We start from the raw sequence: 17,468 nt of genomic DNA on the forward strand, positions 1-17,468 counted from the left end.
CTTTTCCTACGACTACGGACATTATGACCCTCAATAGCGAGCGTCTCCCCGAAAAGGTCATATCCTTCTACCCAACCCTTCCATGTTGATCGGCGACCTATGCAGGAAGATGCCTATATGGACTTAGGACTGCGAGGCTACCGCATGAGCTGGAAAGGCTGGCCATTGATCTGACCCAGGTCATGAATGAAGTCTGATGCTTGGCACCAGAAAATCCTCACCTTTTACCATCGGTGATTGTCATTGTCTGCCCGACAGAGCTAGATACTGTGATATTCCAGGTGGTGTGGGGGGTGTACTGCCTCATGGGCTGCCAGTGTTGAGTGTACTACTGCTGACGGTACTTTAAACCTCCATTCGACAGATGCTGCCTTCCAAAGAGCAAGCGAGGGAAATGGAACTCCTGTCGGTCGAAGCCCATTCATTGCCTGTGACATGCCGTTGACGGAATATGGGCACAAGTCACTTCAAGCTCCAATGCACGTCTATAAGGGGGATGCCGAGTTCATACAGTATCCTGTCTCTACCAACTCAGGTAGCTGGCGGTGGACAACTGAAGAACACCTCCTCTGTATTACTATTCAGCACCAGAGTACATCACTACATTAGTACATATGTACATGGTTATGTACTACCTACTTCTAGTACCCTTATTTACACACAATTACACACATGTCCTCAAATGGCTGCTCTCACCACCCTCTCCGGGTCTATCCGCTCCAGTCACCCACGTCTGAAGCCAGAATCGTGCAGGACCTAGTCTGACCGAGGGAATCCCACCCGTCCCGCCTGCCCGAGCAACCTTGGCGGAAGTGCAGGTGAACGTGAAAAAGTGAAAAAAAAAAAAAAAAAAAAATTTGTGGAAGCCCGTCCCGCTGGTCATGAAGTGGGCATGGGCAGCCAGTGCGCAACGCACAAATAGGGTATCAGGCTACGACTGGTCTCGTACTCCCGTGGTCCTTAGCGAAAGTTTTGCGCGCAATGCACCGGTCTCCTCTCGTCCTCTGGGTTGTTTGTACTTTGTCCAGTTCGGTGAAATGATGGCATCGATGATGATCTACCACGTATCCAATAGCACCTCGAAAAGCCTGGTCACTGATGATATACTCACTTATGACATGGGGATTGACATCGAAAGATTCATGCTGCCATCGAAATCTCCCAACACCAGCCCTAAATACAGCAGAGACCCCTTGTATTGAAGCTGGAAATCGCCCGCCATTCACTGCGCTGATGGCCAGGGACTGGCAGTAACCAAGATACTCCTAGTCTTGTAGCCTACCACTCCGTACCTACATAAGTAAGGTACCATCTTAGTAGTTCCGACTTCCGAGTCCATCTAGCCATCCGGACCGTCTTGGGGTACAGCTCTGAGGTTAGTGCTGTGCACCTCCACCGCACAACTGGAATGGACATCCAGATTGCGGGATCCACCGGACGCGAGGACCATGCCAGATCATTGGAATTGGTCCTGGCGACACAGGCGTGTCTATGCAGGGATTGAGTGCAACCAGCCGGCCGAGTCATAGAGACTGGGGCAGTAGTCCCGCGGGACTCGAAACCCTCCTTTGCGAAGAGAAATCGACCGCAGCAGAGGAACGAATACAGTCTCACCACTAAACTTTTCGACCGAGAAGGTAGGAAAAGGCGGGTTGTTGTTGGTCGACAAGTAGAACTGTCAACTACTAACTAGTGGTGGGACTATAGGTACGGTACTAGAGGAATGATGCACATGCGAAACTTGGTGATTGCACTGGGCTCTTACGATGGCTGAGCATCCTTGCAATCACATGACAACATCTCAGGTACAATGCCATGCTTGGCCAGTCTATGGATGGTGATAACAGGCAGCCCCGAGTGCTCACACTTTTTCCGTGAGCATACTAAAAAAAATGGTACATTGTGTCGATCAGCACGACCCTTTTCTTGTATCGAATCCATTCAATTTTTCAGGTTTCGTGTTTCGTGTCTCGTCATTTGAATCCCAAGCCGGAGGGATGGCATCTTCATGGCCACAATACCCCAGCACTAGTACATGACTAACTTGGATCATACATTTGTGCGCGCCCCTGAGGCTATCCCCACCCCCTCCCTACGACACGCCGTACAGCCGTAATCACAGTCATCATGAGCAGGTCCAGTCCAGGTCCAGTCCAGGTCCATGATAGATCCAAGATTTACCATCTCCTCTACCAGTGACGCACTCCCACAAGCACCTGCTCCCGTGGGTCGGTCTCGACATAGTTCACTGGACCCGTGAGAAAGCCCAAGCGCATCAGAACCTGAGCGACCAGCTTGCGCTTCAAGTTCTCGCGAACCGTGATCTTTTCTAGCGCATCGAACCCATTGAAGTACTTCACCAGTAACGGCCAATGTTGTCTCAACACGCCATGCTGTTCGTGAGGCGCAAGTTCATGACCCGACACATTCAGCTCTCTCAGCGTGCTCGGTTGAGTGGGGAATCTTGACAGAATCTCATCGAGCCAACGAGACTCAAGTGGAGATGCACGCTGGGGAGCAAGAATAAGAGAAGAGAGACGGAGAGCGGTCGACTGATCCAGTAACCGATGAGAGAGCTGTAGGCGAGCGTGGGGGTTGAGTTGAGCACCTGGCATCGGCGTGTCCTCGCCGCTCCCGTGGCTGGCCAGAGAAGATGAGGAGGAGGAAGTGGCGTCCGCTTCGTCGAGTGGCGATGAGCCTTCATCATCGCTGGCTGATTTGCCGTTGCTTTTGGCGAGATATCGGTCGACTTCCTCTTTGCGAAGGGCTGTTTCAACCGCCAGTTTGATTTCGGGGGACACTTTGATGCGCGCGAAGCTTCGGAGCTGTGTGACCCAGCCGCCGCGTAGCAGCCACGCCAGTATTGAGAAATACGTCTCCTTGTGATCTTTGCTGGGTATGAAGCTGCCGTATGGTCGGGGCGTACCGCTCAACGCGGAAAGCATCTTTGGAAGACTTGGCAATGTCGGGAACGCGGCCTGGTATGCGATGGTGGCAAGTTCCAGCTTGCTGAGATCGCAATTGGGTGACACAATATAGGTGTCTCGTTGGTGAATTGGAGGAATAGCCCGTGCACGACGCCAGTAGACCAAATGACTCGCCAGCATCTGAATGGTAGAGAGCGGAATGCCCGACGAAGCTGATATTTGCGCAAAGGACTTTGTAGGCTTCGAGGACCGAATGTAATGGGCAAGAGCAGGCGCGAGTGCACCTCCAGAGGCCTCGACATCTTTGATAATTGCGGCTTCGCTATCGAGGAGAAGCAGGGCGAAATGTTTGGCCAGTACTTGGTGAGAGTTGTTGTTGTTGTCATCATTGTGATGATCATCGATGGAATTCGCGCTGTCTGCTGTGGTCAGCCAAAGCCCTGGATAGGCTTTGTCGGTAGGCCCAGCCAGATAAGGTGTGGACGTTAAGGGTGGGATCTGAAGAGAGATGGAGACGTCAGGGCTGAGCGTGACGGATGCGATTTTGGAGGCAGAGATGCTGCTGTAGACGGTATAGATGGCTCTGGCCAGGCTTGACTGAGTAATCAATTCTGAGTAGAGGTTATGGACAGAGGTTTCTGCCAACAGATACAGTTAGTCGAGCTCATGCCACTGACGAAGGAAAAGTGCAAATCTCACTATTCTCGCGGGCCCTTCTTCTCACTTGCAGAATATGCTGCGATTCCTTCCAAACATAGTCGTTTCGAGATTGCTCCCACTTCAAAGCTTTGGCAAACTTTTTGATCACGTTCTCGTAGATGTCCTTCACCCTGGTCGAGTACTCCAACAACGGGGGATCCATAACAAAGACTACATTGAACATGGTCATTTGATCCTTGTCCTCAGCATCAAGGCCATCTTCCGGGTGTCTTCCAAGCCTACTGCTCGCTGCTGAGGTCCGCTTATAGTCGGTGGGGGAAGCCGTCAACGATAGCTCAGTGATGGTAGCGACACTTCCACTCATGTCAGGGGTAGCCGTCTGATCATCCTCGCCCTGACCATCTTCCGAAGTGTCATTGTGTCCCAATTCACCACCATCCCACTCCGGTCGAGGCTTATTCTTTTTCTTTTTGCGGCGTTGCTTCCGCCATGTACCATCTTCGCGCACGAAGACGGGCCAGCCGATCAGCGCCAGGTCGTTGATTCCGACCTCGAAACGCCTCTTGTGCCACGAGCGTGACGGACTCAACAGCTTTTCCCATACACTCCCTGGAAGACCAAGAAGTGACTCCCAAGGAGCTCGCGAAGACCCTGCCGTTGCCCCGTCCTCATGCCAATCCGACCCCGCATCGTCTTCGAGATCCGAGCTTGCACCTCCTCTCCTTCGTAATGAGGACGGTCTAGCAGAGCCAATGGACCCGTTCCTTTGGGATTCCGCAACACTGGAGGGTGCGCCTTCGGGGGCGAGCACGAGAGGGTCAACGCCAAAGTTGCTGGGTCGTCGCCCTAATCCGGCGGACAAATTCACGCTCAGATTCGAAGCCAGGTTTGCGCCCACGTTCACGCTTCCAGCCAGGGGCGTTTCCCGCTCATCTTCATCCTCGTCTGAGCTCAGCCCAGTGTCTGAACTCGAGCTCGAATCGGTGTTCTTGGAGCCCTGCCGGCTACGGGTGCGAGAGACGCGGCGACCACCTTTGGTCGTTGTGCGGAGGCGGTTCTCGCTCAGCGGGTTCGGGGGTAATTGAAGACTAGACGTGGACCGGTCCGTGATCGGACAATGAGAATAATCGCAACTAAACATGGGTCAGGAGGGCGCGCGATCGACGACATTGAGTGAGGAAGCTGCGGACCAGCTCCGTCGCAAAGGCGATAAGCTTGGTTACTTTGGGAATCGTTGCGACCACAGAGTATTAGGACTGATTACATGTGAAGGCGGTACCGCTTTCCCCGCATATTTTAGACCTCGAGCTGGGTGCAGCCGTTGTTGCGTGCAGAAGTGTTGCATGACTCGGAATTAGTTTCTCCATCTGAATATGTTCCTCCCAAGTCCTACAGTATACGAAGAAGAGAATTTTGGGATGGCGAAAATCTTTGTGTATGCAATGCCCTTTTTGAACGCCAATGACGAACCCCGTGGTCTACTCCTCCAATTTCTTGTCTTTATCGTACATGGTCTATCGGCCCTGATGTGTGACCTCCGAAACCTCCAATGCTTATACTTGATCTTTCTTTGCGTGATCTTGTGGCTGTGCTGGATTTCTTGAGGATTCGCTACCTTCTACCGGGTCGTCTTTGAATATCAGCCCGAGATTCTGAAAATTGTCTGGGGCCATCAAGTTCCTAGGAGCACGCAAAAATGAAAAAGCGTCAGTGGACACCCTACCACAAGCGACTACCGATTCTCGTCTGCGACAGATCGAAAATAGCTGCCCGCAGGCGATGAGCAGAATAGGCCAGTCACAACATACTTGTCCATGCGGCAGGCGAGATATTGTTTCGCAAGCTTGCGACAAGCCTCGTCATTGGTACCACGATTGAGTTTGATGCATTTCAAGTAGCCAGAAATAATATGCTTGCATTCTCCTGTGCGAGTATATTCAGCTGCTGTCCTTCCCATAGCTGGAATTTCGGAAACCGGACGGAGCGAGTGACTTTCGTACCTTCGTGATCAAGCGGGAAACTTCCGCGTTCCGGTCTGTATGCAGTTGGACAGAGTGTCAGCAATGAAGTCCACAAGCGAGTCGCGCAAGGATCTTCAGTCTGCAGAATGTAGAGAATCGCATGAGGTCGACGCCCAGTCTATACTCACGGGGTGGGCTTGTAATTGACCGAACCACCTCCGGGTGCTCCGAAACTCATTCTGGAAATGGCCTCGAGACGAAGGTCAATAATTGACTGATTATGTCCGTCTCAGTAAGCGCGAAACGGGTCGCAATGATCTTGTCGGTGGCAATGATTGCCTCGACCTGGATGTCATGCTTCGGGGCAGATGCCAAAATCCAAAGACAAACAGGACAAACCAGACAAACACCTCGGGCGGGCCGACCAGCAAACGCCGGTGCACGAATAGGTGCCACCGATGATGTAAATCACTGCACGGAAAACAAGACTTCTTGAGTACAAAAGTGCAGCTGAGTGGATGACTGAGGATAATCGGGAAAGACAACTGAGGATCATGCAGCTAAAAGTATCGAGTTGTTTGCATTGGAGTAGATTGATAAGTCCCACCAATGATGATCTGTTCAATCCGTCATCTTCGAGTAGTATAATCCTCGCATGTCGACACATATATAGACATGTTGAACCCCCGTAGACTCCGTGTCAGGACTAACAGTCCAACCCAACTACAAAACCATCCGCCGCTGAGCCTCCCTGAAAGCTCCACCCCACCCACTGCCAGACGCCAATAAGGAAGACACTGCTCGTTCCGTGGCGTTTACACATTCGACAAAGCCCGCAATATCCAAATGTCCGCAAAGAGCGACAGAGACGCACACAATGCCAATGTAAGTGCAACTCGTTCTCGTGCTCAAGTACCAGGTAGCCGGCCGAGACGCGCCCCAGTCTCCATCGGCGACATGACATAGCCTAACAATGAATGTCGACAATCAGGAAACTTGAGGGAAGCTGTCAGTGTGGAGGGGTTGAATTCAACCTTCAGTCCAATACACCCGTTCCCTACCAGCTGTGCGCCTGCAGTATCTGCCGCAAGATCGGGGGATATGTTGGATGCGTGAATATTGGCGGCATAGCTGAAAGCCTTCAAGTGGTGAAGGGACAAGAATTGATCAAGTATGACCTTTCTCCCCATTCCAGATACCATCAGAACCAATTGCGACATACGCATCTCTTCGTAACTTATGGATACGAGCTTCTGTCGTTCGCAATGATTAGGGCTGATAGTTTTCTATCTAGGAAATACCACGCCATCAAAGACCGTGGAACACCCGATGAGGAGCTTTGCAGTTCCGAACGCAGTTTTTGCTCGAACTGTAGTTCTATGCTCTGGCTATGGGACCACCACTGGCCAGAACTCATTCACCCATTTGCTTCAGCTATTGATACTGAGTTGCCAGAGCCAGCTGAGATGGTTTGTATCATGGAGGATTCGAAGCCGAAGTGGATGCGGTGGCCCGAGGGGACCAAAAGCACCCACTCTCTTTACGGCAAGGACAGCCTGGAAGAGTGGCACAAGAAGCATGGATACTTTGTCGAGTGAGCGCCGAGATACGGACAGTAATTGACCTCCGCCATGGGAAGTTGGAACCAAGCATCCACTCAATAGAATCAGTACAACGCATGGTGACAGGGAATCATTTACAATAGCTCAAGATAATGCGAATCCATCTTTCAAATACTAGCGATGGCACAGGGTTCACTTTACAAGAATAGAGAGGTTTGAGGTGCAAACTTTATTCATTTGGGCTATATTCAGAGGCGTAGATCTGAGTTGCGAGTCAGCAGGTGATCACAACGACATGCCATGAGTCAGTTGGTAGATGGAGGTAAAGGTCAGTTCTCCAAGGTGAATATAATTTTTTATCTTCAATGTGTATTCAGAAAGAACACAGCGAATAATTGGTGCTCATCAGGAAATGTGTAGTGGGAAGAAACAATTCAATGCTTACGTACCGTTAGTATCGAATCATCCACTGAAAGACGGTTCCCATATTCTAGTCTTGTATCAATCAAGTCAGCGGCGGCATTCACAAAAAGATGCAAGCGTGATGATCAAGTTAAAGACATGGCAACTATGTCAGGCTTTGGAAAGTCAGCGCGAGGTCCACACGGTAGAGTCATGAGACAGAGCAACGTACCTCATTAAATCAGATTTTTGTATAAATGTTCATTGCCGGGATACCGAAGCACCCAGCTCAAACAGTGTGAATAACACATTCATCATAATAGATATGGCCATGTGATGGGATGATGCAAGCACGTGAGTGCATAGGAATTATTATTACCTGGTTCAAAATTGATGTCAGTGCGTGATTCAAGTTTTTGAAAAATTCGAATATCAAGCGTGACAATGGGCAGATTGTCAGGTGACGAATTCTCAACAAGTATTCCACCTCCCATACACCCACAGAGTTTGTACGCTCTGGGTTTGTAGGGTGCAGGGACATGGATACGTTTTGTCCGCCCGTTCGTTCAAGATTTCTTCATACAAGGCATGGAGTCGCAGAAGGGGAGGAGAGCCGGTGGGAGACTTGGATTTACCTAGCAACATCGAGTTAATTTGGATTCACAAGACAAGATGCTGCGATCAATGACAATAATGATTTGGGTGTAGTCAGACAAGGCTGAAACTTAGTAAATGACAGATTCCACATGATAACTTAAGATTGAGGAATGCCTTTGCATGTCGTAGGAGTCATCATCCAAAGGGGAGGGTGTGAGAGCTGAGCAAGGTCCTGGACCTAGAAGCCATGTGCTTACCTTTTGATTAGAGGAGAGAATCAACACCGGCGCAACAATGTAACATCAAGAATTGCAGTGTCCGGTGAGACCTTCAAAAACACAAGCCATCTGAAGATTCACATTGCCGTCTCCATTGCTGAGCAGAACAAGTAGAAAAAATCAGGGCTAATCGCAATGTCGCAGTCACCGAAATGGTGTTGCGAATGATCAGAGAAGAAAATTTTTTGTGAGTGGAGCGCGGATTATAAACGAAGTCTCCGGATACGGTAGACGCGATAAGCTCATAGCGTAGTTTGTCTGACTAGCAAACAACAGACCCACCTCACCCATCTAGAAGCTTCACGTGTTGATTGCCTGGTTCCGTTTTGTAGTGCCTCAGCCAAGCCGACCAAGTCTGTAAGATTGTACGATGTGCGAATTAGAAACTTCCTGACAATTTAACCACTTGGGTACTATCTTTATCTTGCATACTTTAATTCAGGGTGTGAGAGTGACTTGGAAAAGCTACCCCTTTCCCTTTCAAACGGTGCGACAAGGCGACTCGAGATCAAAGGACTAGAGAAATTTCTTGATCCAACTGCAAAGTTTCGGGTGGCGCGCGGGATCAACCAGAGTAATTCCAAGCGTATACGGAAGAACTTGAAGTGATGAGCTCCTCTCACAATCTTACTCTATAGTGTCGATCGATTCGCAGATGTTGAGAGCTTGAGTCGAATTGGAACTGAAGGTTGATTATTTCAGCCTGGCACGAATGGAACAAATCGCAACGTCACGAATGGACCATTAATGCCATACCCCCAACGCCTGCTAAAGTACTGTCAGCATCACGGATAAATTGATGTCCGTCAGGTTCATCTGCCTCCAATCGTAATATGACAGGGAACCTGGCTTACGGATGTTTATGCTCATTGTGAATCATCCTTTCGTGCTTTTTTAAACATCATGATCATCCAGCTTCCTGTATGTTGATCAGAACGAGGAAGTTCTGCTATTCAAACAATGAACACAAAAAGCAGAAGAATTTGAGCATTTCTTGTCGTTTTTACACGCACGGACGTAGCTCAGCTTCAGCGGACTTGAAATACTTAGCCCATAGCGAAGAAATGTGGATGCATAATTGTATACTGCATAGAAAGGTAAGGTCCAATCTTAAAAAGTGTGTTCTTTTGATAGAGAAAACTGAGTATCTGCACATATCACAGAGTATTTCAATATGAAATTTGTAGTTTTCCTACACTCCGCGCCAGATAGAGACGAAAAGTGAATAATTACATAGATGTCTTCTGCAACATGGACGAGATAAGAAAAGAAGAACGTTACAGCACTAGTAACTTCTACTTATACCAATAGTCTAGCCCAGTTCTTTCAGAGACAGAATCTCTTCGATCCCAAAGACGCAGGGCTACTGTAACAGCTATCACATACTTAGTTCGTATATGGACAAAGCCCCGACGAGTCTGCCAATGCGCTCTCTTGCCAGACTTGGCAAAGCTTATCCTGCGAGTCTGAGCATGCAACAGTAAGGTAATGATACATGCCTTCTGCAGGACCATGGCCACTTGATTGGAGCAGACAGAGCGATAGGACACTGCAGGCCAAGCCTTAGTCTCGAAGGACCAGACTCTGGTGGCGCACCACCGAGAGAAAGCGCCACCAAGACGATGTATTAGTCCCTGAAAAACCTTCAGAGTTCTGCAGAACTCGGCAGGTGGGCATGTTGAAACCTGCATCAGCCTGAGTACCTACTCAGTATCCACTCAAGTGCCTAATGCTTTCCCGTTTCCGAACAACGTTTGGCCAGCGTATCGGGACATGACTGGGGTCCACGCCGGACTACGTCGGTATTGCACCGGAGTCACTCTTTCTATTCATCCACACCTTTGACACGAGGCTTTGACTGTCAAAGACGGCTGGTATCTCCACACAATGGACAGAACGTTGGTGACATCGCCGTTATCAGTGGCTGCACGTGCTGCAGCCGGAAGAAACCTTCGACACGAACTTTCCTTGTGAGGGCCCGGCTGGTGGATCTTGTGCTCAGTGATCTACAGCAGATCGGCAAAGCTCCATTGATGCTAATGAGTTACCACATCAAGATCATAATTACTCCGTGTGGACTCCGAAGATCCCTGAATGCGTGCGACAAATGAGCGGACTCAGTCTTGTCAGCCAACGAGTCAGACGGTCGATGGCACTTTCTGTTTTGGGAGATCCGTCCGAGTTCTATACAGAGGCGTCGTCTGGTTTAGAGGCAGAATGGGTGCGGATTTGCTGAAGCCAGCGTGCTGCTGCTGACTTGCAGCCCGAAGCTAAACCTCTGAAACCCGACAATTCCAGCATCGCACTTCAAGCAATGTTGCACAAAATGAGATTTCCACCAGTGACTGGCCAGACAGAACTGACGGCTATAAGTTCTTCAGTCAATCCAGCTAGATTTCTGTCTTGCCCACAGACCGTGAACGCGATTATCATTCGCAACGAGTTCTCAAGCTTCAACTGTTTTTCTACAAGCTCCTTCAAACCGAGATGGCTTCTCCTGAAGGTGTCGACTTTTCTAACACCACTGACGCTTCAAATTTCTTGGGCGACCTCTTGGATGATAGCGTCTTTCAAATTGACGGCAATGCTCGGGCGAGATATTTTTGGTACGGTATTTCCGCTCTTATTGGAGTCATAGCTATCTTCAATCTCGCTTGGCGTGTGAACCTGCGACAAAGGTGGGATCCTTTCTCCCCCCTGGCTTTCCTACTCAACATTACCTTGGAAGTGTTTCGCTGATCGAATAAACAGAAGGCGCTCCCACAAAGATCAACCTTTCGGGCTACTGACCCGTTGCGCTACGACTGTCACTCAGCTGGTGCGGCGGGCGACTTACCTTCAAGTGACCCCCATACAAAGCGCATCTTGGTTCAAGGTTCCTCCACTAGGTATCGTCTACCTGATATTGGCCTACGCTTTGTTCATTCTTCTTCTAGAATTCGTGGAAGATGACAATGTATCGGGCCCGACATGGTGGACTCTGGTGGGAGTTCGCGCAGCCTGGCTTGCTGTGGCTCAGCTGCCGTTGATTGTTCTGCTTGTTGGCAAGCACAGTCTTGTCGGGCTCTTGACGGGCGTGTCGTACGAGAGGCTCAACGTCTTGCATCGATGGGTTGCTCGAGGCATGTTTCTTCTGGCCACTCTTCATTTTGCCCTTCTCGCTTGGGGATGGAGTCGCTATCCAGGACTGCAATCCTTAGAGTGGGCGACAGATGAGGCATACCGGACTGGTGTTGCGGCCTATGTCATCGTTATCTGGATGAATCTGTCCACAGTGGCACCCTTGCGGCATTTGTCGTGGGACTTTTTCGTCCTCCAACACATTGTGACTTGGATGGGGTTGATCATCGCCATTGCGATGCACATCCCGGGCAGCGCCAGTTATGCTCTTGTCTACGTATATGTTGCCGTTGCTTTGTACTTGATTGAGCGGCTGGTGTACTTCGCTCGCTTTGCGTTCACAAACTTCGGATCGAGCAAGGTCGTGCTGGAGCCGCTGGAAGGCAATGTCACCAAGATGTATGTGGCCAATCGTCGCATCAAGGCATGGACTCCAGGATCGCACGTTCTGATTGGGATCCCTCGCTTCGGTCTGATCCAATCTCATCCCGCGACAATCTTGTCGATTCCTAGCTCGCACAACGGAGATATGGTCTTGTTGTTGCGAGCTTACAAAGGGTTCACCCGGCGCATTCATGACCAGCAGCATGGGCTTGGAGGAGACGAAACGATGGACATTTCACATCGAGAGCAACAGCCCGGAAACAAGCTGGCCAGGTATATGGCGCTGATCAATGGTCCCTACGGCGCATCGCACGCGGACTTTACCTCGTTCGAGACTGTCGTACTTGTTGCTGGTGCGACCGGTGTGACATTCACGATTGCTGTACTGTTGGATCTCGCCCACCGAGTGGCCAGTGAGGTCGAGTCTGGGAAGAGGACATCCCCAGTTCGCAAAGTCATCTTCGTCTGGCTGATCCGCAAGTCAGTTTGGGTCGAGTGGATCTCTGAGGAACTGCGCAAGGCCGCTGTCGACCTGGAGAAAGCGCAGATTGTCTTCGACTTGCAAGTCTACGTCACCCAAGCAGACAGCCAGGAGACGACATTGACCAACAGTCCCGTGATTGGACCTCAGGGGACGATCACGGGGTCGGATGAAAAGGGGGGCCGGTCAAAATCATCTCCTGATATTTCTGGACTCAACATGGACTCAGGACGTCCACCGTGGAAGAGCTTCCTGCACGGGGTCCTGGGCGAGACAACAGGAGAGAGTGCAGTTGGCGTGTGTGGGCCCTTGAGCTTGTCGGTGGAGGTGCGCCGCGAAGTGGTGTCACTGAATGCTGACCGGACTCGTCCGGTTTATCTACACGTGGAAAGCTTTTCCTGATTGAGTAACGAATGAAAGGCCCCTACTGTACTTCGCTTCTGTAAATACTGAGATATACAAGCAGTCCACATTTCACACTAATCGTTCAGGTCTGACCTGGTAGTACTAGCGCCGGGCCAAGAGTCCATGAACAACTTGCTGTAGTACTGTTGTACTCCTGTAGAGTGTACTCTAGTCTCTCACTGCGAGCAGTCTATCCTATTCCTCACAGATTTTCGACGCTCAGGCCGCTCTAACGTCGGACAGCTCAAAGCGGGCCCCATACTATCTGCCAAGGCTTTTGTGCCCTTGTGCTTGAGGCAGAGATGCACGATTGTGATTCTCCGACCAAGGCACAGAGTCGCCCAATGGACTGGGCTGAGTGACTGGTGGGCGTCGAGGTAGCTCCCAACATCGCAGGGAGCGGACCTGGGGTCCATTGCAGGTGATTGCATAGTCGCGAGCGCGAGAGCAATGGCACCGCCCGATTAAATGCAGACAGACAAATATATGGTGATGGAGAGAATGGTGGAAGAACAGGCAACGAATGTTTGAAACTTGGTTTTTTCTATGTGAACACGCCAGGGAAAAAGACAAATCCATCGTTGGAGAGTGTGTCTGACAGCCGAGTTCTTTGCATCAGAGTGAACGCGCCAAATCCCGAGGAAGTAAAGATACCATCCAGGCGAAAGACCGAAATTCTGAATCTATTAAATTTGGTTTCACATGTACGACTCGGTCACACAACGCCTTTCTCTAAGCATACGCAACAAGCTCAGAAGGGGGCGAGTATTCCTGGGACAGGTACAGTGCCTTCGGTAAGTGAGAAGAAACGACACCCTGGATCCATGTGGCTGTCCCTTTTTGTCCTCGAAAACTCTCAATTGACATTACTGCTTTTTTGTAGCGGCCAAGCCTTTGAGAAAGAAACTCCGAGGTTGCAATGTGCGCAGGATTTGGATAGGATGTGTATATCGCACGGCCGCCACACAACAGTCTCCTTCTGGGGCAGTGCGGTCTTTCAGATTGGGATCCAAGGACGGGCTTGGATTCTGGACGAGGCCATGCACCGAATTGCCTTGATCACGTGGGTCGGACCCTGGACCTGTCATGGGAGCCACCTGGGGATTTCTATGGTCAAATCGCCAAGATTATACGCTGTTGGCTCCGCATCCTGCAAGTGATAGGATGTTGGGAGATGTGACTATTGAAGTGTGCTCGAGACGGGAAAAGAGGCCTTCTTGGGTCGACAAATGCCCGTCTTCTCTGCAGATGTTTTGAAACGTGGACCTCCCCCGGGCTTACAATGTGCCACTGTGGTCCACCACTTCTTCTCGCCTCTTCAGATCCTTCGGCATAGTCAAGGCTACACCCTGCAATCAAGTCGCCATTGCGGAACCTCCTCCGGCGACAAGACTCATGCGCATCCATCTCGAATCGAAGACGGAGTATGAGAATCTCTTCACACCCTAGTCACTCCCGAAGTGGGCGAGATCTTGCTGTCTTACTGCTCGGGACTTTCAAGAGGGCAGTAGTCACGAGCTACAACATTGCTATGTTGGGCAAGAAAGTAAACAATGGTTGCTTGTCTTCCACTAAGAGCGTCAATACAATGCAATATGAATACTCCATTGTCGGGAGAAACGTATGCTCTTCTTGTAATGTTTCTTTTCAAGTATTTCTTGAGTCACCAAATCCCACGTGTCCTCATTTCTCCATGGTATTCCCCCCCCCCCCTTCCTGCTAATCTACCAGTTTCATTATCGCGCATCGAACAGGGCCTGAGGAGCAGATAGTGGCGGCTGTCTCGCTGTCCACTGCCTAAAATGGTCACCAGGGCCTAGAGGCTCACAGTTCAAAGTTGCTCACACATCTGACCCAAAAAGGCGTGCATGACCCAACTTCCGATATGTGTTTCTTTTCATTGGTGACATTTCCAATTATTCTAATTATCCCAGTCCCATGGCGCCGAGTCGTCGTTGTGATCCAGTGAGTAGTGAGTCTACTGTCTAGTCATGTCGTGAGTAAGTTGCTGACCATTAGGTGGAGTGCCATTGGTGGGAAGGGCGTGGACCCGGTGGAGTGGGGCACTTGCTTGCCCTAAACCTTAAAAGGGTGCAACGTCAATCCAACTTGGCCGCAGCCCGCCGGAGAAGAGGAGGACTGGAGATGTGCTAAGCCTGTTCTTGATTGCAGTTGCTTGTACTGGAATTATCCGGTGGTGTCAATACCGAAGCTTACCTGGTAAGCCATAGCAAGAGTTCTCTTTTTTCCCTCCTTTTGGGATTGAAATCATCATGCCTCGTGTCTGACTCGGAACTTCCCAAGCCCGTGAGACTCAGACGAGATCATGCTCCCCATTTCTGCAGAATGACATCCGAGAAGAGGGAAACCCAATCACTTTCTATGACGACAACTTTTGCGTTCTCGCTTCCTTTGTGCTCGAGATGTCGCATGATTTGAAGGAACTTAGCAGTATGATTAGAGCTTGGACTGGATTTTCCAGTGGATTTACTTCTGATGAAATTTCCTAGATCACAAAAGAAGCCGGCTGAAGTAGAATTTCAACGAAGATGCATGAGTATGAGTAACAACCCTAAGAAAGAGCCCAAAAAAGGGGGACACAAAAAGACAGAAAAAAAAAAAACAAAATCCAGGCCAACGTGAAGAAACCCTATCGTTTTATGAAGCACATAAATCATGTATTACAATAAACTGCTTTTGCCTAAAGGGACGAGGATCGCCGGCCCTGCAGTATACAAGCACCCTCGGACGGAGTTTCTCGATTCGGAACTCGCACATGCGTACGGGGACCATTTCGTTTCAAGCCCATGGCCGGGCCTTCTTCGCATTCGTACCGTGTGCATCTCACTGGACACCATCCATTATGGATGTCCGATGCTTCACCTTGCGTCGGGCTCCACTTGTCGTTTGAACGGATGATAACAGTGAGAGACTGTTGGAATTCGACAGAGACAGATTGCACATAGTGCATAAACATGAATGACGAGTCCTGATTTCCCAGTGGCTGAATTCGGGTTTGAGTCAGAATCACAAGGGAGGCCCGGCTGTGCACCTCAGTAGGTAACTAGGGATTATAGCATTCCCGAGTGTAAGACATGGCCTGGTCTTCTATTGTTTTTTTTTGCTACTGCTGGACGTTCAGAGATCAACAAGAATGTTCCATGATTGTGGATAACCGACCTACTTTTCATGCACTGTGAAGGTTCTCCATGAGAAAGCTTGAGTCGGCGTTTGAATATATGTTTTAATAAGAGGTTACCTTAAGGTAGCCCCGAATTCTGTTCTGCAGATGGGTATATCTAGTCTCAATGACAAAAATTTGTAATCAATTCCCAATATTACTGTGATCAACCCCGTACACAATTCCATAACTTGTCCCAGCCGCAATGGCTCCAACGATGAGTGTTTGTGCAGCGCCATAAAAACCGGCCCGTTTGGTCTTGATGATAGCAAAGTTTTTGAGAAATCCAAACAGAATGCAGACGACAATAGTGATTCCAATCGAGATGAAAAGCGCATGCGTAGTATTCTTCATGGCAAAATAGGGTATCATGGGAAGAAGGCCACCTAGGAGTGAAGATTTTCTACAATTAGCCTTTTTGATTCTCGTTCTGGTCTTTCCTTCAAGAGACTGTAAGGTGTCGGCGTATCGCACAACGTACCGATGAAGTATGAGAGTCCCATTGTAGCAGCTGAGATCCAAGCCCGCGATACATTTGGCTTTTCAAGCTTTAATTCAAAGTCCATCATAAACTGAGAAAGAATGATTAGCAATGTGCAGAATGCCGAATTCCACCCTTGCGTTGGAAAGAACCTCGTTCATGACACGAAGAAAGACATACCCGAATCCATTGCTCAGGATCCCGTGTTAAACAATCCACTACCGACTGACTAGCCTCTCTGGAGATTCCATACCCATCCAGAATCTCCAGACACTCTTCCTGCTCAGCCCCGGGCTTCGTCAACACTTCTTCCCGTTCACGAGCCTCTTCACTGGAGTAATGGTCTCGGTCGGTCACGGCAGCAAGGTAGGCCCCCAAGCCCATCGAGATGGCTCCACTGAACAGTTCGGCGAGTCCACCGACGATGACAATCTTGGACGACCCGAGACTGGAAAGTCCCGCGGTTAGGGCAAACGGAACGGTCAGTCCATCGGCAAACCCGATGGTGATGTCTCGAATAATGTCTCCCAGATCGGAATGTCGTTCGGATGCGGCGTGTGTTACACGTGGGAGCTCGATTCGGGGTTCCGTGCGAGGAAGAGACATTGTATGAATTGCCGTTCGCAACGACAGACAGAGAGAGAGAGAGAGAGAGAGAGAGAGAGAGAGAGAGAGACAGAGCTGTCGGAGGTATTTTTTCTTTTTGCAATTATTGCTGGATTTCAAAAGTCGATCCACTGCTCATGGAGAGATTCGACATCCTGAAGCCTGAGTATTTAAATATTGCAGCCTCAATCCAAAAAAACCATTGCCTGGCCCTGGAGGCAATGCCTCATGCTTGCATGATTCAACTGGACTGTCAAGTATAAATCTTGCCCCGCCAATCAGCTCAGACCTATTTGCAATCATCCTGTTTATAGCCTGGATCTCGAGGGTTGAATATGCTGCATAAGTTGGGACTTGGGACTGACCTGGACCTCGTCGACTCCACTTGAGCCCTCAGAAAGAACATAAGCTTTACCAAGCAGC

The 17,468-nt window shown here is 49.8% G+C and overlaps 6 protein-coding genes across 6 annotated transcripts; 3 read left to right on the forward strand and 3 right to left on the reverse strand.

Annotated features, from left to right (window-relative positions):
* Nucleotides 1–881: 881 nt before the first annotated feature.
* On the forward strand, nt 882–1,202 carry N7539_004260 (uncharacterized protein; the record flags this gene model as incomplete). Its single annotated transcript, XM_056933862.1, has 1 exon — nt 882–1,202. The coding sequence occupies one exon, from the start codon at nt 882–884 to the stop codon at nt 1,200–1,202; it is 321 nt and encodes a 106-aa protein (XP_056791403.1).
* Nucleotides 1,203–2,189: 987 nt separating this feature from the next.
* On the reverse strand, nt 2,190–4,728 carry N7539_004261 (nitrogen permease regulator 3 family protein; the record flags this gene model as incomplete). The annotated part of the gene is made up of 2 exons (XM_056933863.1): nt 2,190–3,565; nt 3,627–4,728. 2 exons carry the CDS (start codon nt 4,726–4,728, stop codon nt 2,190–2,192), a joined length of 2,478 nt encoding a protein of 825 aa, XP_056791404.1.
* Nucleotides 4,729–5,319: 591 nt separating this feature from the next.
* Nucleotides 5,320–5,786, reverse strand: N7539_004262 (coiled-coil-helix-coiled-coil-helix domain-containing protein; the record flags this gene model as incomplete). Its single annotated transcript, XM_056933864.1, has 3 exons — nt 5,320–5,531; nt 5,588–5,622; nt 5,737–5,786. The coding sequence occupies 3 exons, from the start codon at nt 5,784–5,786 to the stop codon at nt 5,320–5,322; spliced, it is 297 nt and encodes a 98-aa protein (XP_056791405.1).
* A 608-nt stretch (nt 5,787–6,394) lies between these two features.
* N7539_004263 (glutathione-dependent formaldehyde-activating enzyme) lies at nt 6,395–7,146 on the forward strand (the record flags this gene model as incomplete). Its single annotated transcript, XM_056933865.1, has 2 exons — nt 6,395–6,433; nt 6,589–7,146. The coding sequence occupies 2 exons, from the start codon at nt 6,395–6,397 to the stop codon at nt 7,144–7,146; spliced, it is 597 nt and encodes a 198-aa protein (XP_056791406.1).
* Nucleotides 7,147–10,874: 3,728 nt separating this feature from the next.
* N7539_004264 (ferric reductase family protein) lies at nt 10,875–12,774 on the forward strand (the record flags this gene model as incomplete). The annotated part of the gene is made up of 2 exons (XM_056933866.1): nt 10,875–11,065; nt 11,139–12,774. The coding sequence occupies 2 exons, from the start codon at nt 10,875–10,877 to the stop codon at nt 12,772–12,774; spliced, it is 1,827 nt and encodes a 608-aa protein (XP_056791407.1).
* A 3,328-nt stretch (nt 12,775–16,102) lies between these two features.
* N7539_004265 (VIT1/CCC1 transporter family protein) lies at nt 16,103–17,045 on the reverse strand (the record flags this gene model as incomplete). Its single annotated transcript, XM_056933867.1, has 3 exons — nt 16,103–16,344; nt 16,440–16,530; nt 16,620–17,045. 3 exons carry the CDS (start codon nt 17,043–17,045, stop codon nt 16,103–16,105), a joined length of 759 nt encoding a protein of 252 aa, XP_056791408.1.
* Nucleotides 17,046–17,468: the final 423 nt, after the last annotated feature.

Source organism: Penicillium diatomitis (assembly GCF_028827545.1).
Source record: "Penicillium diatomitis strain IBT 30728 chromosome Unknown utg000004l_segment0_segment0, whole genome shotgun sequence".
Lineage (NCBI taxonomy): Eukaryota > Fungi > Ascomycota > Eurotiomycetes > Eurotiales > Aspergillaceae > Penicillium > Penicillium diatomitis.